This window comes from Clupea harengus, chromosome 23 (genome assembly GCF_900700415.2).
Source record: "Clupea harengus chromosome 23, Ch_v2.0.2, whole genome shotgun sequence".
NCBI lineage: Eukaryota > Metazoa > Chordata > Actinopteri > Clupeiformes > Clupeidae > Clupea > Clupea harengus.
The window spans coordinates 16773943-16791442 of record NC_045174.1 but is presented as its reverse complement, the minus strand read 5'-3'; the positions used below and the strand labels follow the sequence as shown (position 1 = coordinate 16791442).

Here is a 17500-nt window from a genome sequence, read left to right as displayed (position 1 = left end):
GGAGAAAGAGGGAGAGAGAGCAAAGGAGAGAAAGAGAGCGAGAGAGAAAGAGAGAATGTGATTGTGTGAGCCTCTCCCCTCCCACACTCCGATGCCTATGTGCAGCAGACTAGCGTGATCATGTGATACTATCGGGAGCCCTGTCGCGGAATTCCGAAACACCATGCACATTCAAGAGTTACCATAGCACGAAAGAAACAACCGAGGCAGTTACCGTCGAGCTCCCTAAACTGTGAATCTGACTCACACGCTGAAAACTGGAAAGAACTCGTAGTCAGATAGGGTGTGTTTGAGCGAGCTGAAAAAAAAAAAGATAACTGGAGACATCAACACGAAGACCAAAACTAAGCGGACGAAACGCAGGGCATGACGGACTAACGTTACATGCAGTTTTTTGGAGTTACTGCGGCATTTGTGAAATCGTAAAATTTTGTTCTGCACGGAATTTTAAGCTTTTTTAAATTCCATTCAACAAATGACTGTGTTTGGAACAGCTTTGTAGTGTGTAAAACAAAAACAGTCGCAGCAGCAGCATCGGAGAGGGAGAGGCTGCATTAGGAGTCAGAAGCGACGCCCGAGTTAATTTGTGTTTGCTGATTTTACTTGGTAACCGCATTTCAATAGTGCGTTTGGTATTTATTTCTCGTTATCTTGGTTGTTTTGGGTCATCTGTTTGAATATGGTGGGGGAAATGGAAACGAAGGAAAAACCGAAGCCCACCCCCGACTATCTCATGCAACTCATGAACGACAAGAAGCTGATGAGTAGTTTGCCCAACTTCTGCGGAATTTTCAACCATCTGGAGAGACTTCTGGATGAGGGTAAGAGAGCCGATCTGTCCTGTCTCTGTATTCCCCCAATAGCAGCAGGCCTGAGTTGACACAGGTCTGTCAGTGCTTCAAACTGATCACGGGTCCATAAATTGTTTTTGCATGCCTCATTTTTCGAAATGCAACTCGTGATGTATAGGCTGTAGCTATACGGTTAAGCTACACTTCAGACTAGATAAGGGAATCAGTCTTGACAGTGATGACTGGTAGACTGACACTGAACATCAGCAACTTACCTAAACATATTGCCCGTTAGGGACCATAGACTACACCATTGCTTCATTGTAACAAGTGAGTTGGAGGTGTCAGTATGGGATAACAACTTAACCCCAACATCACGGGAATTTGACCAATCCAATTAAATCAAGGCCAATGAGGAGTCTTCTACATTCAATTTCTTACAGTTTTCCTTTCTTGTTGTCCAAAATCACAACTATGCATGCATCCTACTTGTTACATGTCTAAGCCACGCCAGAGGCTGATGTCGCTTGCGAAGACTATAGTCAATCCATTATATGTTTTCAATGGAAGTTATCATTGAATAGATCAGCAGAACCCCGACTTCGACTCCACAATCACCCCATTGTACACAGGCTGCTAAGCACCAACGCAACAGTTGCAGATGTAATTATGTTGTTTGTCACCAGAGGCCCCTCTATCGACAAACGCTTTCAACTTTGCAGAGATTGCAGCCAAATGTCGTAAATAGGTCAGAGGGATTTGATCGATATTTCACTTGAAAATGTAGTTTATCTTGCTCAGCTATCGTCCCGCTGACCGCATTGATTGTCGCTCGTCCCCGTGCATGAATAGTTTAAATGCGATGTCACTGCGCGAAAAGCGTCGGGGTGGTGGCGGCGAGCAGAGACCGAGAAACTTCTCTCGTAGGGCGAGGGACGGGCGGGTCGGTCACCAGGGGGCTCCTAACCGCTCACGCCTCGAAGGGCGTGGAGAGCCAGAGGCCCACACATTCAACCAAAAATGTGAATCGCCTGTTTTATTTTTTTAATATATTTGAATAGCAAGGGGAAACGCAATATCCGTTCAGAAAGTCTAGTCGAAGTGAAAACCCTCAAAGAATGTGGTACTTGCAAAGCTAGTTTGACAGCTTTTGGGGTAACGTTTTTAGAACTGAAGTAAAGTTCTCAGAACGTTACCAGTCACAATGTCGCGACAGTAATTTGCACGACATTGTCACTTATTTGTATGTGATACGTTTAAATAGTAGATCATATATTCTTGCCTCACACGAAAAAGTGCTCAAAGAAAGAGTTTTGATCGGTAAGGGGTGCATTGATGACAACTCTATCTTGTCTCCTGGGAACTTTGTTTTAGAGGCTGTTGGCTCACTGTGACCGATGAATATTGATCTTGGATGGATCATCCTCTTTCTCTCTCTCTCCCCCTCCCTCCCTCCCTCTCTCTCTCTCTCTCTCTCGCTCTCTCTCCCTCCCTCTGTCTTCTCGCAAACAGGCAGCCAGCCACACACCCCTCATCCTGCTCTTACTTCGTTCTCAACCCCTTGCAGATACTCTTTGTGTATAAAAAGTGCAGCTCTGTTACCGTCCCTCAGAAAGTGATTGAGATGATTTACAGTCTGGCTTAAGTAGAGTGTGTGTGGGTGTCTCTGTGTGTGTGTGTCTGTCCACCCGCGTGCCAGCGAGTAGTCGGGCTCGTTAAAATGCTCTCCGCTCCTAGGTCTAAATTTACCGTCGTCTGCTCGCTCGCTCTCGAGTCGCAGATTGTGACTCGTTGAAGTGTTCAGATAAAGCTGAGTCATAAATAGCGTCGGCAAAGCAACTGCTTTTCACTAAATTCTGAGGTCACTGGCTTTGTCCACGCTTTGTTCAGTTTCTCAACAGGGTCCCAGAAATGAAGGCCACATGCCTGCATTGAAAGAGCTCTCGCAGGCAGCGTGTCTTGTTCTTCCGTCTCTGTGGGTCGATTTCTTCTGACCTGCACCTTTAAAGAAACGACTGCTCCTTTCCCCAGTCACATAGAAGTTATTCTTAATCATGACATTACTTTTTGGGATTGCAGACACTGGTCGTTGTTGTCTAGATGACAGGTTGCTGGCCCATCTCGAATAGCTGTTTAATTTCCGACCGCTCAGGTGGCAGAAAAGGATGCATGGGAGCCAGAGCCAGAGCCATAGATTTGATTTCCACAGACTGAGCCATCTAGTAATTAACTGTTGCATTCACTGCTGTGTAAGCAGCTTATAATACAAGCTTGTGTCTGAACATACAGCTGACTACTGTGGTTCCAAGCCAATGGGGAGGCCAGGAGAGGCCTGACAAATGTATTACTTAAAGTAGTTATTGTGTGTGTGTGTGTGTGTGTGTGTGTGTGTGTATTGACTAAGACAAGGTTCACTAAATCAGAGAGTGTTCACTCAGTTAGATTAGCTGGGTTAAAGGGCATCATGGGAGTTTAGTTATGAAGAAGAAACGATGAGCATTCAGATTAGTGCAAGTATGACTCGGGTGATTGTGCTTTCTTATGCAGCTGGTTGCACAGCATTCTTGCCACTGTCTACACACACACACACACACACACACACACACACCCCACACATACACACACACACACACACCCCCCACACACACATACACATAAGAACACATGTACTCATACAAATACACACACACACACACACACACACACACACATACATGACTACACACATATACATACATTATTTATGATAAATACATGACCAGACACATGAATAGAAGAATACACACATATGCATACATGCGCACACACACACACACACACGCACGCACGCACGCACGCACGCACGCACGCACGCACGCACGCACGCACGCACGCACGCACGCACGCACGCAGCACCTACAGACTACAGACTATGCTTTCACTCCCAAGCAAACTCAGATCCTTATTTCGATTGTTTTTCATTACACAGAACTGCATCCAAGAATCAAGCTGAGCTTATAGTTGAAGTCGTAGAGACCTTATAGACTAACCTGAGATCGAGGTGTGTGTGTGTGTGTGTGTTTTTTTTTTAGTTTGTGTGTGTGTGTGTGTGTTTTCCCCCCTGCCTCTTGAGTTTTCCCAACACACATCCCCATGGGGGAACATCCCTCCCGGTGCCCGGCAAATTGAATTATTTGAGTAAGTAAGACACAGCAGGGAGCCACATACCTGGGCTTGGATCCAATGCAAGGAGAAGCTCCCACCCGCTTACCTGGGCCTCTGGTCCTGTCAGGGGGCTACATAATGGTAGCATAAGGCCTAGCCACAGCTAAAGCAGCGGCTCCTACCACAGCCTTGTGTAGCCAGCGTAAGGCCTAGCCACAGCTACAGCAGCGGCTCGTACCACAGCCTTGTGTAGCCAGCCAGATGTCATAGCTGTATCACTAGGGCTTGGCATCGCCATCCACCCCACAGTACGAGGCATAACCAGGCCCGCCATCATGGGGGTCAAAGGTTACAGATGGGGGGGGGGCATGCAAAGGTCTCTGATTAAATAGTGTGTGGGAGAGTGTGTTGTGGGAAGAGCTGTTTTGACGTGTGTGTGTGTGTTGTGTGTGTCTGTGTTGTGTGTGTGTGTGTGTGTGTGTGTGTGTGTGTGTGTATTGGCGTGCGCAAACGGAACATGCATTGTGTGTGTGTTATGGCCAGTCAGCGATTTGTGCGAGAGGAGAGGAGAGGAGAGGAGAGGGGAGGGGAGGAGAGGGGAGGAGAGGAGAGGAGAGGAGAGGAGAGGGTAGGGTAGGGTAGGGTAGGGTAGGAGAGGAGAGGAGAGGAGAGGAGAGGAGAGGAGGGGTGGTTTGGGGGCATTTGGAGATCATCTTGTCCCCCGGTCGGAGCAAGACACACGGCGGGCCTGTGCATATCGTGAAACACATATGTCATGATATGATACATCACAATATCAAACACAAACGTATCACAACACTTCTGCTCATGGTAATGAATTAATTGTTGCTTTTAAAACACAATTTCAGTAAGTTGCCACTCGACGGTGAATTCTCCTGATTGTGTGTTAAGGTCATGTCCCGCCCCCATGTGACTATTCTCAACCAGTTGTCAGTTATGATGATGGGCTAATGGCCATTGATAGGCTGATGCGACAGGTCAGGTGCGGACTGGCCAATGGGAAGTTGGGGGGATTTTCCTGGTGGACTTTTTTTGTAACATAATATAGTTACAGGCTACGGCTTTGATATAGCTTGTAGAGATATTGAAAAGGCAATCTTATCTGCAGCAACACGGCCGGTGCAGTCTGTAATAGCAGTGAGGGCTCGGTCAGGTCATTGCATGTGCTGTCACAACATGGAGAGCAAGAGGAACCCCACGACCAGCGGTGCAGATAGCCAGCCCTGGTGTCTGTTAAGTACTTACTGTACAATCTTAACAAACAGGTGACAGATTCAATATTATAGCCAAACACAAACAATACAAGTGACCGATTGTGTTTTTTTAAGTAATGATTCGCTGATAACCTCATGGGAATGGCTCTTTGGATGAAATGGTTTGGCAGTGGTTCGGCAGACAGAGAAGGCCAAAGCAGGAGTGTTTTCATGTGCAGTGTGTGTGTGTAGACAGAGATGCCAAAGCAAGAGTGTTTCCGCCGTACCCATTTTAGGAAACAGATAAGCATTTAACTGGTTGTGTGTGTGTGTGTCTGTGTGAGAGAGTATTGTATTGTTGCAGGTTTTTGTGTGTCTGTGAATGTATGTGTGTCTGTGTAAGTATTTGTGCATGTATGTATGTGTGTGTGTGTGTGTGTGTGTGTGTGTGTGTGTGTGTGTGTGTGTGTGTTTGAGTTGTGTGTGTGTGTTTTTGTGTTTGTGTGTGTGTGTGTGTGTGTGTGTGTGTGTGTGTGTGTGTGTGTGTGTGTGTCCTGCATGTCTGTCTCTTATTGAGACTCAGTGTGACCTTCTCTCTGTGAGCCCATGTGACATCAGTGGTCTTTGATTTGGAGCCCGTTAAGCCATTACCTCCTTAATCCAGCCTAGTCTCGTGACGCGCCACACTCCTGTGATATGAACACACACGTGTGTGTGTGTGTGTGTGTGTGTGTGTGTGTGTGTGTGTGTGTGTGTGTGTGTGTGTGTGGGTGTGTGGGTGTGTGGGTGTGTGTGTGTGTGCATACATTTATGTTACTGTGTTTCCTTATGTGATTTACGATATGAATGTCTGTGTATGTGTCTGTAAATACATTTGTGTTACTGTTTTTCTTTAAGTGAGTTAAGTTAAGTGTGTGTTTGTGTGTGTATGTGCTACTGAGTGTTTGTGTGTGTGTGCTACTGAGTGTTTGTGTGTGTGTGCTACTGAGTGTTTGTGTGTGTGTGTGTCAGTTGTGTGAAAGTTTTATCATTGTCTGGATGTGTGTGTGTGTGTTCGGTGTGTGTGTGTGTGTGTGTGTGTGTGTGTGTGTGTGTGTGTGTTCCTTCTATTTGGTGTGTGTCTCCTATTCTCAGTTGAGTGGGACAGTGATGACTATTTCAGATGCTGCCACATTTAGGTGATTTCCTCTTTAGTCCTTTTTTAGTAGACTGGAAATGAGGTCATGTAACTACCACTTGTCTTGTCACCCAGCAGGGTGTATAGTGTTTGTGCGCGCGTGTGTGTGTTTTATAATGTGTTTGCCGCATATGTTGTGTTGTTTGTTAAAGTTGTGGAGTGTATGTGTCAAATTACAGACAGCATTTGAGCACACCTTTGTCTGCTACTGTTAGCTCACTTGCATGTGTGTATGAATGAACGTGTGTGTGTGTATGAATGAACGTGTGTGTGTGTGTGTGTGTGTGTGTGTGTGTACTTGTGTGTGTGTGTGTCTTTTCCATCTGTGATAAGAGCTGATTATTCAAGCCGTCGCTTCCTTCTGTTGAGCTCCATCAGAGTGTGCTGCAGGGGGATGTGGTAGGAGGACAGTCATGCTAAATATCTCCCCCTGTCAAATGAAACCTTTTCGGGGTGCTCGAGGTCCCCGCCCCTCCGTCCTCCCGCGTCCCCATTCTTCCTCCGCCCATTAGTGTGTGTTTGACGAGACGTGTGTGCCCAATCATGGGTACCCCCTCGTGACTGGTCTGGTCACTCTTTCACCATCTACCCCCGGACAAAAGAAGACATGTCGGGGGATTCTCTGTTCCCTTTTCACCTTCCTCCTCTCTTATCTAAGTCTGTGTGTGTGTGTGTGTGTGTGTGTGTGTGTGCATGTGTCTGTGTGCGTGTGTGCCTGTGTCGGTGTGCGTGCGTGTGTGTGTGTTTGCCTGTGCAACCCACTTAAGAATCATCACCGCATTATTGTGTTTACTTTTGACTCACACATTGAAGTCAAAGCAGGGAAATATCATGTCGGACATTCCGAATGGTCTCAATAACACGCGCTTTGGAAATAAACTTTACGGGTGAACTTTGTGTCGGCGGCCTCTTGCAAGCTGTGCATATAACAATGTTCAGGCTCAAGCAAAGTTGGTGCGCATCATGTACGACATGTTACTGCATATTGTGTCGGATTTGTGTGTTCTGACAACACTAGTCTTGCTTCATTTTGGTTAGCTGCTAGGCTGCGTCTAACCCCTCCCTTTTTCGCAGACGTCGATTTGGCTCTGTGGTTAGCCCCGCTGCCGGCTCCGAGGCGGAACAACCATGACCTGCCATTCTGTCTGTGTGTGTGTGTGTGTGTGTGTGTGTGTGTGTGTGTGTGTGTGTGTGTGTGTGTGTGTGTGTGTGTACTGTGCCGGCCCTCGGCACCGTCGTCGTGGTGATTCTCTTCCACCCCCTCACCCGTCTCACTGTCAGCTCTGGTCCCGTCTCCCTCCGACCCCCCCCGTCCCCCCGTCGCCCCCGCCAACCATCCAGTTCAGTTTATCAGCAGGCCACATTCCACCCCGCTTAGATGATAACATGGTGTGTGTGTGTGTGTGTGTGTGTGTGTGTGTGTGTGTGTGTGTGTGTGTGTGTGTGTGTGTGTGTGTGTGTGTGTGTGTGTGTGTGTGTGTGTGTGTGTGGAGGAGGAGGAATGTCAGATTGTGTGTGAGTGGCTGCATGGTATGTGTTTGCGAGTGGGGATGCATGTGTGCCTTTGTGTCTCTATGTTTCTTAGTGGATGGTTGAGTGTATGTGACTGGCTAGGTGAGAGGAGTGTGTGTGTGTGTGTGTGTGTGTGTGTGTGTTTGTATGTTTGGGGGCAGCAGTTAGAAATCGGCTGAGGAGATACAACAGAAACCTTGAGAAGCGGAGCTCAGAATTTTGTACAGATGGTGTTGATACTGTTGTTGTTGTTGATCATTTTATCAAAATAGAATGATACTTTTCTCAGACACATTTTGTCAAATGATTGTTAGTCTTGATGTGTGTCTTTAGAAAGGATATTGAATTGGGAATCAGCTTAAGACTTCACAAGACTTCTATTAACAAATCTTCTTTTTCTAAGCCCCTGCCATCCATTTCTCCACTGTTGGGGTTTATAATGGTAATAGCAGGCACCTGGAAATAGTTTTAATTTCTGCCTTTCGTGTCGACTCTGAAGGTTGGAAGATCCCACAGTCTAAAGTAGTCTGTTCTGGCCTTGTGTGTCTGGCCTGCTGGAGACTGTTATTTGAATAAGATATAATTACGCACACCTCATCCACCCTAGTGCTTTATGAACGAACAAACGCCAACTGACCTTGGCCAATAGATCATTAGTTGCAGTCCAGTGGTAAACACTCTTCCCTCTGTGCTGTGTCTATCCTTACATCTCTCTCTCTTTCTCTCTCTCTCTATCCTTACATCTCTCTGTCTCTCTCATTACGTCTCTCTTTCTCTCTCCCCCTCTGTCTCCCTCTCACTCTCTCTTTCTCCCCCCCCTCTCTCTCTCGCTCTCTCTTCCAGTTCAAACATGCTTAATTTACATTACTTAGGAACAGTATTGCCAAAATAATAGAATTTGAAAATCGATACACCAAATACTTGACATATATTTAGTAATACATTATGATATTCTCCCTGTCCCACTCTTTACTTTAATTTCTTTCTCTCTGCTTCTCTCTCTAACTATATTTTCTTCTCATCTGCTTTCTTCTTCCCTCCCTTCCTCCCTCCATCTCTCTCTCTCTTTCTTCATCTCTCTGTCCCTAACTACTTCCTTCTCTACTCTTCTCCTCTGCTATCTGCTATCTTCCTCCCTCCATCTCTCTCTCTCTTTTTCTTCATCTCTCTGTCCCTAACTACTTCCTTCTCTACTCTTCTCATCTGCTATCTGCTATCTTCCTCCCTCCATCTCTCTCTCTCTTTTTCTTCATCTCTCTTTCCCTAACTACTTCCTTCTCTCCTCTTCTCCTCTGCTATCTTCCTCCCTCCATCTCTCTCTCTCTTTTTCTTCATCTCTCTTTCCCTAACTACTTCCTTCTCTCCTCTTCTCCTCTGCTATCTTCCTCCCTCCATCTCTCTCTCTCTTTTTCTTCATCTCTCTCTCCCTAACTACTTCCTTCTCTCCTCTTCTCCTCTGCTATCTTCCTCCCTCTCTCTCGTTTTAGTCCCTCTGTGTCTGTGTGTCATCGCTCACACCGTTGTGTGGTACTTAGGCAGCTGGGCTCTTTGTCTCTGTCCCTATGGCAGGCATCCTCTGTGCAGTCACGACAGGGCTCCACACTCTCCACTAGTCAGATGATGATGTCACTTTAGTACAGCAGAGGTCAAGGTTCAACACCCCAGACCTCAGTAGCTTCATTTAATAGTTTCCCACACCAAGTCCTACTGTCTCTGCCATTTTTGTCTGACCTCCTTAGCTTTTAAATCAAGTTTAAGGTTTTAGTTGTTACGTTTTTTTTAAACTTAGCTGATTTAAAACAGTTTTTGTCACTGAACCGTTTTTGGGCTGAACCTTTGTGGAGAGAAACGGCACGAGCCGTTTTTATTTAAGAGTGCAGGTTTCGATCCCTCTGTTGAGATCTGTTTGCTGATTGCGGCTTTTTTCTCTGGATCGTCGTTTAGAGTTTCAGCGCTGGGCTGTTGGCATGTCAAGTGAAACGTCGACAAGTACGCACGCCAGCTCTTTAGCACAGACAAATCCCTCCTGAATAGGCTTCTGGAGTCATTTTCAGTTGTGTAATTAAAGTACAGATTTTCTTTTTCCTGGTTGAGAGGAGAGTTACTGCAGAAGACTAAGAGGTCATGCCCCATTGTAGAGGAGTCTGCGTTTCTTCACCTTTAATTCAACTTTAAAGTTTAATTCAACTTTATTCGTATTCCATCTGTTTTACAGGTGAATTCAGCATAGGGCCACTTGAGACAATTGTATTGTTTTGGCACTATATAAATACAATTTAATTGAATTGAATTAGTCTGTCCCTCACCCATTAGAGGAAATAGGAGGATGGTTGTATTAGCTACACAGCCTGTGTGATTTATGAATAACCCTTATGAAGTGAAGCCCGACTCAGGGGGAGGCCCATCCTCTTTCGGCCCTCTAGTCTCCTGTACAGCTCATGAGCCGTACACCAGACACGGTCATGTCTAAAGGGACGCATTCCCCATGAGTCACGTCTTAACGAGGAAGCTAGTATTTACAGCGGGACAGCATGTAATTGTGTGTAGGCATCGCCATGTGTTATGTCCCATCTGATCAGTAATCCCCACAGCTGTAATGAGCTGTTCTCGTGTGTGTGTGTCTGTCTGTCTGTGTCTGTGTGTGTGTGTGTGTGTGTGTGTGTGTGTGTGTGTGTGTGTGTGTGTGTGTGTGTGTGTGTGTGTGTGTGTGTGTGTGTGTGTATTTTAGAGGCGCAAGCGTTATTTAGGCCATGGGGATGTGGTTATTAGTCGGCTGGCATACAATTACAGCTGCATCATGGTGGTGTAAAAAGCCCTCGACTCAGACAGCTGTAAACAAACTCTGTAACTGAGACACTATCCTCACACTCACACGTTCTCTCTCTCTCTCTCTCTCTCTCTCTCTTTCTGTCACCTTCTTTCTCTCTCTCTTTCTGTCACCTTCTTTCTTTTTGTAGTGTCCTTTCCATCTTTCTATCATCTCGCTGTGCCTCCAGTGGCATGTTCTATGACGGCATGCCTAACCCACAGTATCACTCTCTCTCTTTTTATTCTCTCTCTCTTCCCTCTCTTTCTTTATTCTCTCTCTCTCTTTATTATCTCCCTCTCTTTATTCTCTCTCTCTTTATTCTCTCTCCTCTCTCTCCCTCTCTTTTTATTCTCTCTCTCTTCCCTCTCTTTCTTTATTCTCTCTCTCTCTCTCTCTTTATTATCTCTCTCTCTTTATTCTCTGTCTCTCTCTCTTTATTCTCTCTCCTCTCTCTCCCTCTTTTTATTCTCTCTCTCTTCCCTCTCTCTCTTTATTCTCTCTCTCCTCTATTTTTATTATCTCTCTCTTCTCTCTCTTTATTAATTATGTCTCTTTATTCTCTCTCCTCTCTCTCTCTTTATTCTCTCTCTCTTCTCTCTCTTTATTAATTCTCTCTCTCTTTATTCTCTCTCCTCTCTCTCCTCTTTTTATTCTCTCTCTCTTCTCTCTCTTTATTAATTCTCTCTCCTTTCTTTTATTCTCTCTCTCTTCTCTCTCTTTATTAATTCTCTCTCTCTTTATTCTCTCTCTCCCCCCCCCCCCCCTCTGTGGCTCCAGTGGCATGTTCTATGACGGGATGCCTAACCCACAGTATCGCTCTCTCTCTTTTTATTCTCTCTCTCTTCTCTCTCTTTATTAATTCTCTCTCTCTTTATTCTCCCCCTCCCTCCCCCCTCTGTGGCTCCAGTGGCATGTTCTATGACGGGATGCCTAACCCACAGTATCGCTGTCTGGATGCGTGTCCGTCCGTCCGTCACTTGCTCTTTGCACACGGCCTTGGCCCCTTACCCCTTATACCCCGTGTCAGTCGTGATTGACAGCTTCATTCTGAGCCACCTCACCTGTCTTCAGGTCGGAGTCAAAAGACCTGTTGGCTTCCTCGGCGACTCAGTGAATTGGCCTCACTACGTTATATATATTGTGTGTGTGTGTGTGTGTGTGTGTGTGTGTGTGTGTGTGTGTGTGTGTGTGTGTGTGTGTGTGTGTGTGTGTCTGTGTCTGTGTCTGTGAGTGTTTTTACACGCGTGTCATCGAGCAACAACTAGTTCCCTGGGGCTAGTGCCCTGTTGCGGAGAGGCAGACTCCTGAGGCTCAGAGAGGCTGACGTGTGTGTGTGTGTGTGTGTGTGTGTGTGTGTGTGTGTGTGTGTGTGTGTTGACCACTGAGGCTCAGAGAGGCTGACGTGTACCGTGGACAAAAGTGGACATAAATCACCAGGTGACAGTTTAATCACTCTTTGAAATGAGGACCGCCCTGACCCCCCTAACAGTCATTGGTTGGGCGGGGGTGGGGGGACACACTTGCCCAGACGTTGTGTTTAACGTCCTCTGATCTTTTTAGGTGCTTTTCAGGATTAAGGTACATTTTATTTTCCAATTTTATAGGTCAGTGGGTGTTTTAACGGCAAAATTGCCTCAGCACAAATTATGAGCACATTTTCATTTGTACTGCCCTCTGGACTCTCCTTAAAGTAGAAGCAGCTATTTATTTCCTTGTGTGAATTGTCTGTGTGGTGTGTTTGTGTGTGTGTGTGTGTGTGTGTGTGTGTGTGTGTGTGTGTGTGTGTGAGGACTGTCTAGTGTGTGTGTGTGTGTGTCTGTCTGGTGTGTGTCTGTCTGTCTGTCTGTCTGTCTGTCTGTCTGTCGGGTGTGTGTGTGTGTGTGTGTGTCTGTGTGTCTGTCTGTCTGTCTGTCTGTCTGTCTGTCTGGTGTGTGTGTTTAAGACCCTTGCGTGTGGAACTCTGTTTGTAAAGGATCATTAGACAGCAGTGGTACACTGTGGGATCTGCCTGTCTCTGGCGTGCAGATGATGGCCACAGGGCAGCGGCGTGCGGAGGAGGCTGCTCTAACTGCTCCAGCCTGACTCCTGTTAGACCTCTGGTAAAGCCTCTGGTCAGATCACAGAGATGGCCTCTGCTTGTTTGCCTAAGGAAATTCAATAAATAACCCGCGACCATGACGGACAGTGTGCTCTGTGAAGCTTAAGGGTGTGTTTGACTGTAAGTTATGCGTGTGTGTGTGTGTGTGTGTGTGTGTGTGTTTGGAGTGGGGTGGGGTGGGGTGGGGTGAGGGGTTGTATGTCTGTTTGTTTTTGTTTGCCAGTGCTAGTTTGAGTAAATTAATCTGTGGATTTTCGGTTTGTTTTGACTACAGATGTTTTTAGCCAGTGTGACTTGCAGCATAGTGAAGACATGCAAACTATAGGAATCTCTTCTCCCTAGTGCAAATCTAATTCAGGACTTTGTTGTTGCTGCAGCTGTACGATTCTGTAGTTTTAGAGTTAGGTGTTTGTCCACATGCATGAGTGTGTGTGTGTGTTTGTGTGTGTCTGTCTGTCTGTTTGTCTGTGTGAGCACACGTGTGAGCGAATTTAAAGTGGTTTTCCGCCAGAGAAACATGCCATGATCACTTTGAGTCCTGAGGTCCTGCACCGTGTCTCTGACACCCTGCTGCTTTCTCCCCTCCCTTCTGACACCCTTATCCAGATTGGAGCAGTTTTTAGCTGGCTGCCAGTTATAAGAACTCAGCCAATCACAGGTTGTTATCCAGCCTCCTGCAGGTGTTAGTGGGATGGGCCATTAAGTAGTAGTAGTGGTGAGGTATCAGTGAGGTCACAGATACTTGATGACCTCAAATGTACAGTACCAGTCAAAAGTTTGAGAAGTGTTTTCTTTACTTTTATTATTGTCTTCATTGTAGATTAATACTGAAGACATTTTAACACATATGGAATGGTGTACTAAACAAAAAAAGTGTTATCTACCATGTAGAAAATAATAAAAGTAAAGAAAACACTAAACACAAAACATGAGAAGGTGTGTCCAAACTTTTGACTGGTACTGTAGGTCTTCCATGTAGGCTTCAGTAAAGCTAAAACTGCTTAGGACAACCTATGACATCTTGACCTATGACCTTTTGACATGTTCATGGCATGTTTATGTCAGTCTCAACATAGGGTTCAAGTAACGTGCTATAGGTACATCCCCACGTCGAGACTTTTATGTAGGATTGCGAGTGTCGGTGGACTTTTTTTGTACTCCAGCTGAAGCGGGGTCTCATGGGATAGCCGTGGAGGTGAGAGAGAGGTGGCGAGGTTATGCTAAGGTCACGCTAATCCTCCGCCAGTCTGGGCCGGGCTTTGATGTTAGCTCCTCTAAGGCGTACTGAACCCAAAATGTACAAAACCTAATAGGCAGCCTCTTCTCAACACTACAAAGAGCTGCTTTAAACTTGGTCTGTCTCCTGGTGTGGTGAACTTTTCTCAGATTTAGTCTTCGTGAAATCTATTTGAACCTGTATGTTCAATCAAATAGGTGGAATGCACATTTCACATATTAATAATTGATACATCGATATTAAATTGATAGATTATATAGAATTATATTGATCGATATTATATCGAAAAATATGAAACTTTTGACCCTTAAGATTATTTGCATGCTGTCAGAAAACAGTAATCGTAAGACTAATGCTGTAATTAAAGTTTAGTGAAGAAAAAACTCGTTATACTCGTGTAACTCGGATAAACTCGAATATACTTGATAGCCACACCTTGATGCATAGCTCTCAAGGCCTAACCCTCTCTTCCCTTCTGTTCAGAAATGGGTTGGTGAATGGTACTTTATGTCGCAGATGTGCGTTACGTGATGCATATGCTTGTGAAGCCTAACCTTGTCTCCCCTTCTGTTGTGCGTTTAGAGATCGGACGGGTACGGAAGGACATGTACAACGACACGCTCAACGGCACGGAGAGACGCTCGTCTGAGCTGCCTGAGGCCGTCGGGCCCATCGCCCAGCTGCAGGAGAAACTCTACGTGCCCGTGAAGGAGTATCCCGATGTGAGTGTCCCCTAACACATACACACATACACACATACACACACACACACACACACACACACACACACACACACACACACACACACACACACACACACACACACACACACACACACACACACACACACACACACACATACATACATACATACACACATACACACACAGACGTACACAAAAATGTAGTTTGGGTGAACAGAACTGGCCCCGTGAAGTGAATTACTTACCTTTTTAAGGTTTCTACCATTCACTGCCACCTTGTATGAAAAATCAAAATCAAGCCCAGAGAAGACTTTGGCTGCTGATGTTTCTGATAGATCACGTCCGCCTTGTAGAAATAGAAGAACGTGAATGGCTGATGGCTGTGTTGTGCCTGATGACCAAAAATGAGATTTTCTGTTCATAAATACTTTTGAGGATGTGGTGAAGGCTTCGGAGCACACCACTCAGACTGATGCTTCATGGAGAACAGCCGTGATGGAACGGTTCTGCAAAAAATAAAAACAAGGTGTTGTGTGGGGTGGTCAGAGAGGTGGCCACCATGGGACACCCCTTGGCTCTGCCCCTGTACACACGTATACACACGCACACACGCACACACGCACACACGCACACACACACACACACACACTAATACATAAATCGAGAAGATGAGTTTGGGAGGAGGACAACTGTAAACCTTTGCGACCATAACATCAATATTTAATATTATTTAACATCAATAGCTTTCCATAATGGTCCTTTGAGATATTTTTTCTTCTGCATACAAGCTTTTCCTGAGTAACACTATCTATTTCTCTCTCCCATCTCACTAGTTCATTTTATCAGGTGCGTGGTTATTGTGTTTTCCCCCTCAGGCCCGTCATAACCCTTTTAATGAGGTCTTCTCCAGGCTTTCTGCACTCAGGGGAGCGAGACGAGCTCAGAGCACATTGATCCCAATTCACCTCTCCCTGCCAAGGCAGCAATAATCAAACACGGGAGATAATTAACACTGTAAATATCCCTTTTAAAACTAAAAGATTTCGGGGTGGATTGCCCCATGGGTCGAGTTGTCTGCGATGCTATCGCCAGTGTTGTGTCCCCCGTCAGGTGATGTTTTCTGTTAATCTCGTGTTAGTCCTTGTTTTCGGCGGGGAATAACCAGACGGTGTTCTGTGTCGATGGATTCTGACAGACAACGGGGGGATTCCAGGTAAAAACTGCCTCTGAGAAGAGTGGATTCTTGTTAAAACCGCTGCATATAGGACGCGATGCGTAGCGAAAAGCTGTATCTCCGGAATGGGACGTCGCACAGGCACGTGGCTGGTACCGTTGGAAAGCGAATGTCCACATTAGTACAACATGTTCTCAAGTCTCTGAAGAAACAGATATTCACATTTTATTTCCTTTGAAATGCCGATGGCAAGAATGGAATGTTTGCATGGATGCCGTGTCACCCCGGCTGTATGCATGTCAGCTTGTTTCAGGAAATGAACAGCATTTAAAGGAAGCAAAATAAACTGTGATTAGCATTTCTGTGTCTGATGGTCACCTGGCACAGAATACTTGTCATGCTTAGCTAAACTTTGGATGACACTTTGCAGAACACTTTGCTCGCTCAAAAGAAGCACTTTGAAAGACGTCTTCCAGTCATTACCTGTTGACATTAATTTACACGACACGACAGGTATGAACTAGCAGATGCATCTGCTGTCCATCGGTTGAGCTTTCCTTGACCTCTAATGGATCTGGCAACACTGGCCGTTACTTTCATTCGCTCTCATTTGGCTGTCAATCAAACTTATAAATGTGAGAGAGAGAAGAGGTGGCTGGAGACTGTCAAAGCAGAGGTGGGAATAGGTACAACTTTTAGAGAGAGAGAGAAGGAAAGTTTTAGAGAGAAAAAGAGAGAGAAACAAACAGAGAGAGAGAGAGAGAGAGGGAGGAACGTTTTGGAGAGAGAGAGAAGGAGAGTTTTAGAGAGAGAGAGAGAGACAGACAGAGAGAGAGTGAGTGAGAAAGAGAGAAACAGAGAGCGTGGAGAGTTTTCAAGGCAGAAGTGAGTGCAGGGTTGGCAGTGCAGGTTTCAGAGCCTCCCTGAGAGGATTCCTCCAGGCATTTGAAGAGCTAATAGGAGTGGAGGCATGTGTCTGTGTTTGGAGGCCAAAGGTTAATTGAGTAACGTGAGACAGAGAGCGAGCGAGAGGGGGATAACGAGAGAGAGCGAGCGAGAGAGAGAGAGAGCGGGATAACGGAGGCCTCCGCTGAAATCACCTTTACTCTGTCAGTCGTTACCAGCCTGTTAATGCTGTGCTTTAAATCACTCCTCTCCACTCTCTCTCTCTCCTCTCTCTACACTCTCTCTCTCTCTCCTCTCTCATCTTCTCCTTCCCTCTCCTTTCTCACCCACCCTGTCCAGAATTCACACTGATGCACGTGTGCCTGTGTGTGTATGTGTGTGTGTGTGTGTGAACTACAATAGAAAGCCCCCCCGCCCCCCTGCATTTCCTGTAGTCATTTAGGTAGAAGGTTGTTGCAGGAAGCTTCAGCTTTAAGCCCATGTTCCTATTTGATCTATTCACTCCCTCATAGAGTTTATGATGGGGTTTCTGAGGGTCGAAAATGGAACAACAAATCATCAATACAGAGGTGTGTGTGTGTGTGTGTGTGTGTGTGTGTGTCTGTCCTCACTCGACTTATGTTTCATTGCAGTTGTCCCTTTGCATAGTTACACTTAGTTCCTTCTTACCCAAGAGTCAAACACAAAGTGGGGATCTAATGTGTATCAAGTCTATCATCAGAACAGCCGTTTTC

At 45.8% G+C, this 17500-nt stretch overlaps 1 protein-coding gene across 5 annotated transcripts in view; it reads left to right on the top strand.

Moving 5' to 3' along the window:
- Window positions 1–75: 75 nt before the first annotated feature.
- Window positions 76–17500, top strand: part of qki2 (QKI, KH domain containing, RNA binding 2) — a 45132-nt gene continuing 27707 nt past the window's right edge. For 2 of the 5 annotated variants that reach the window (XM_031561696.2, XM_031561695.2), the window contains exons 1-2: window positions 76–821; window positions 14565–14704. In XM_031561696.2, the coding sequence (XP_031417556.1) occupies window positions 680–821; window positions 14565–14704 (282 nt within the window). In that variant the 5' untranslated portion in view covers window positions 76–679. The remainder of the gene's footprint in view (window positions 822–14564; window positions 14705–17500) is intronic. The other 3 variants (XM_031561699.2, XM_031561698.2, XM_031561697.2) reach the window with 2 other exon arrangements.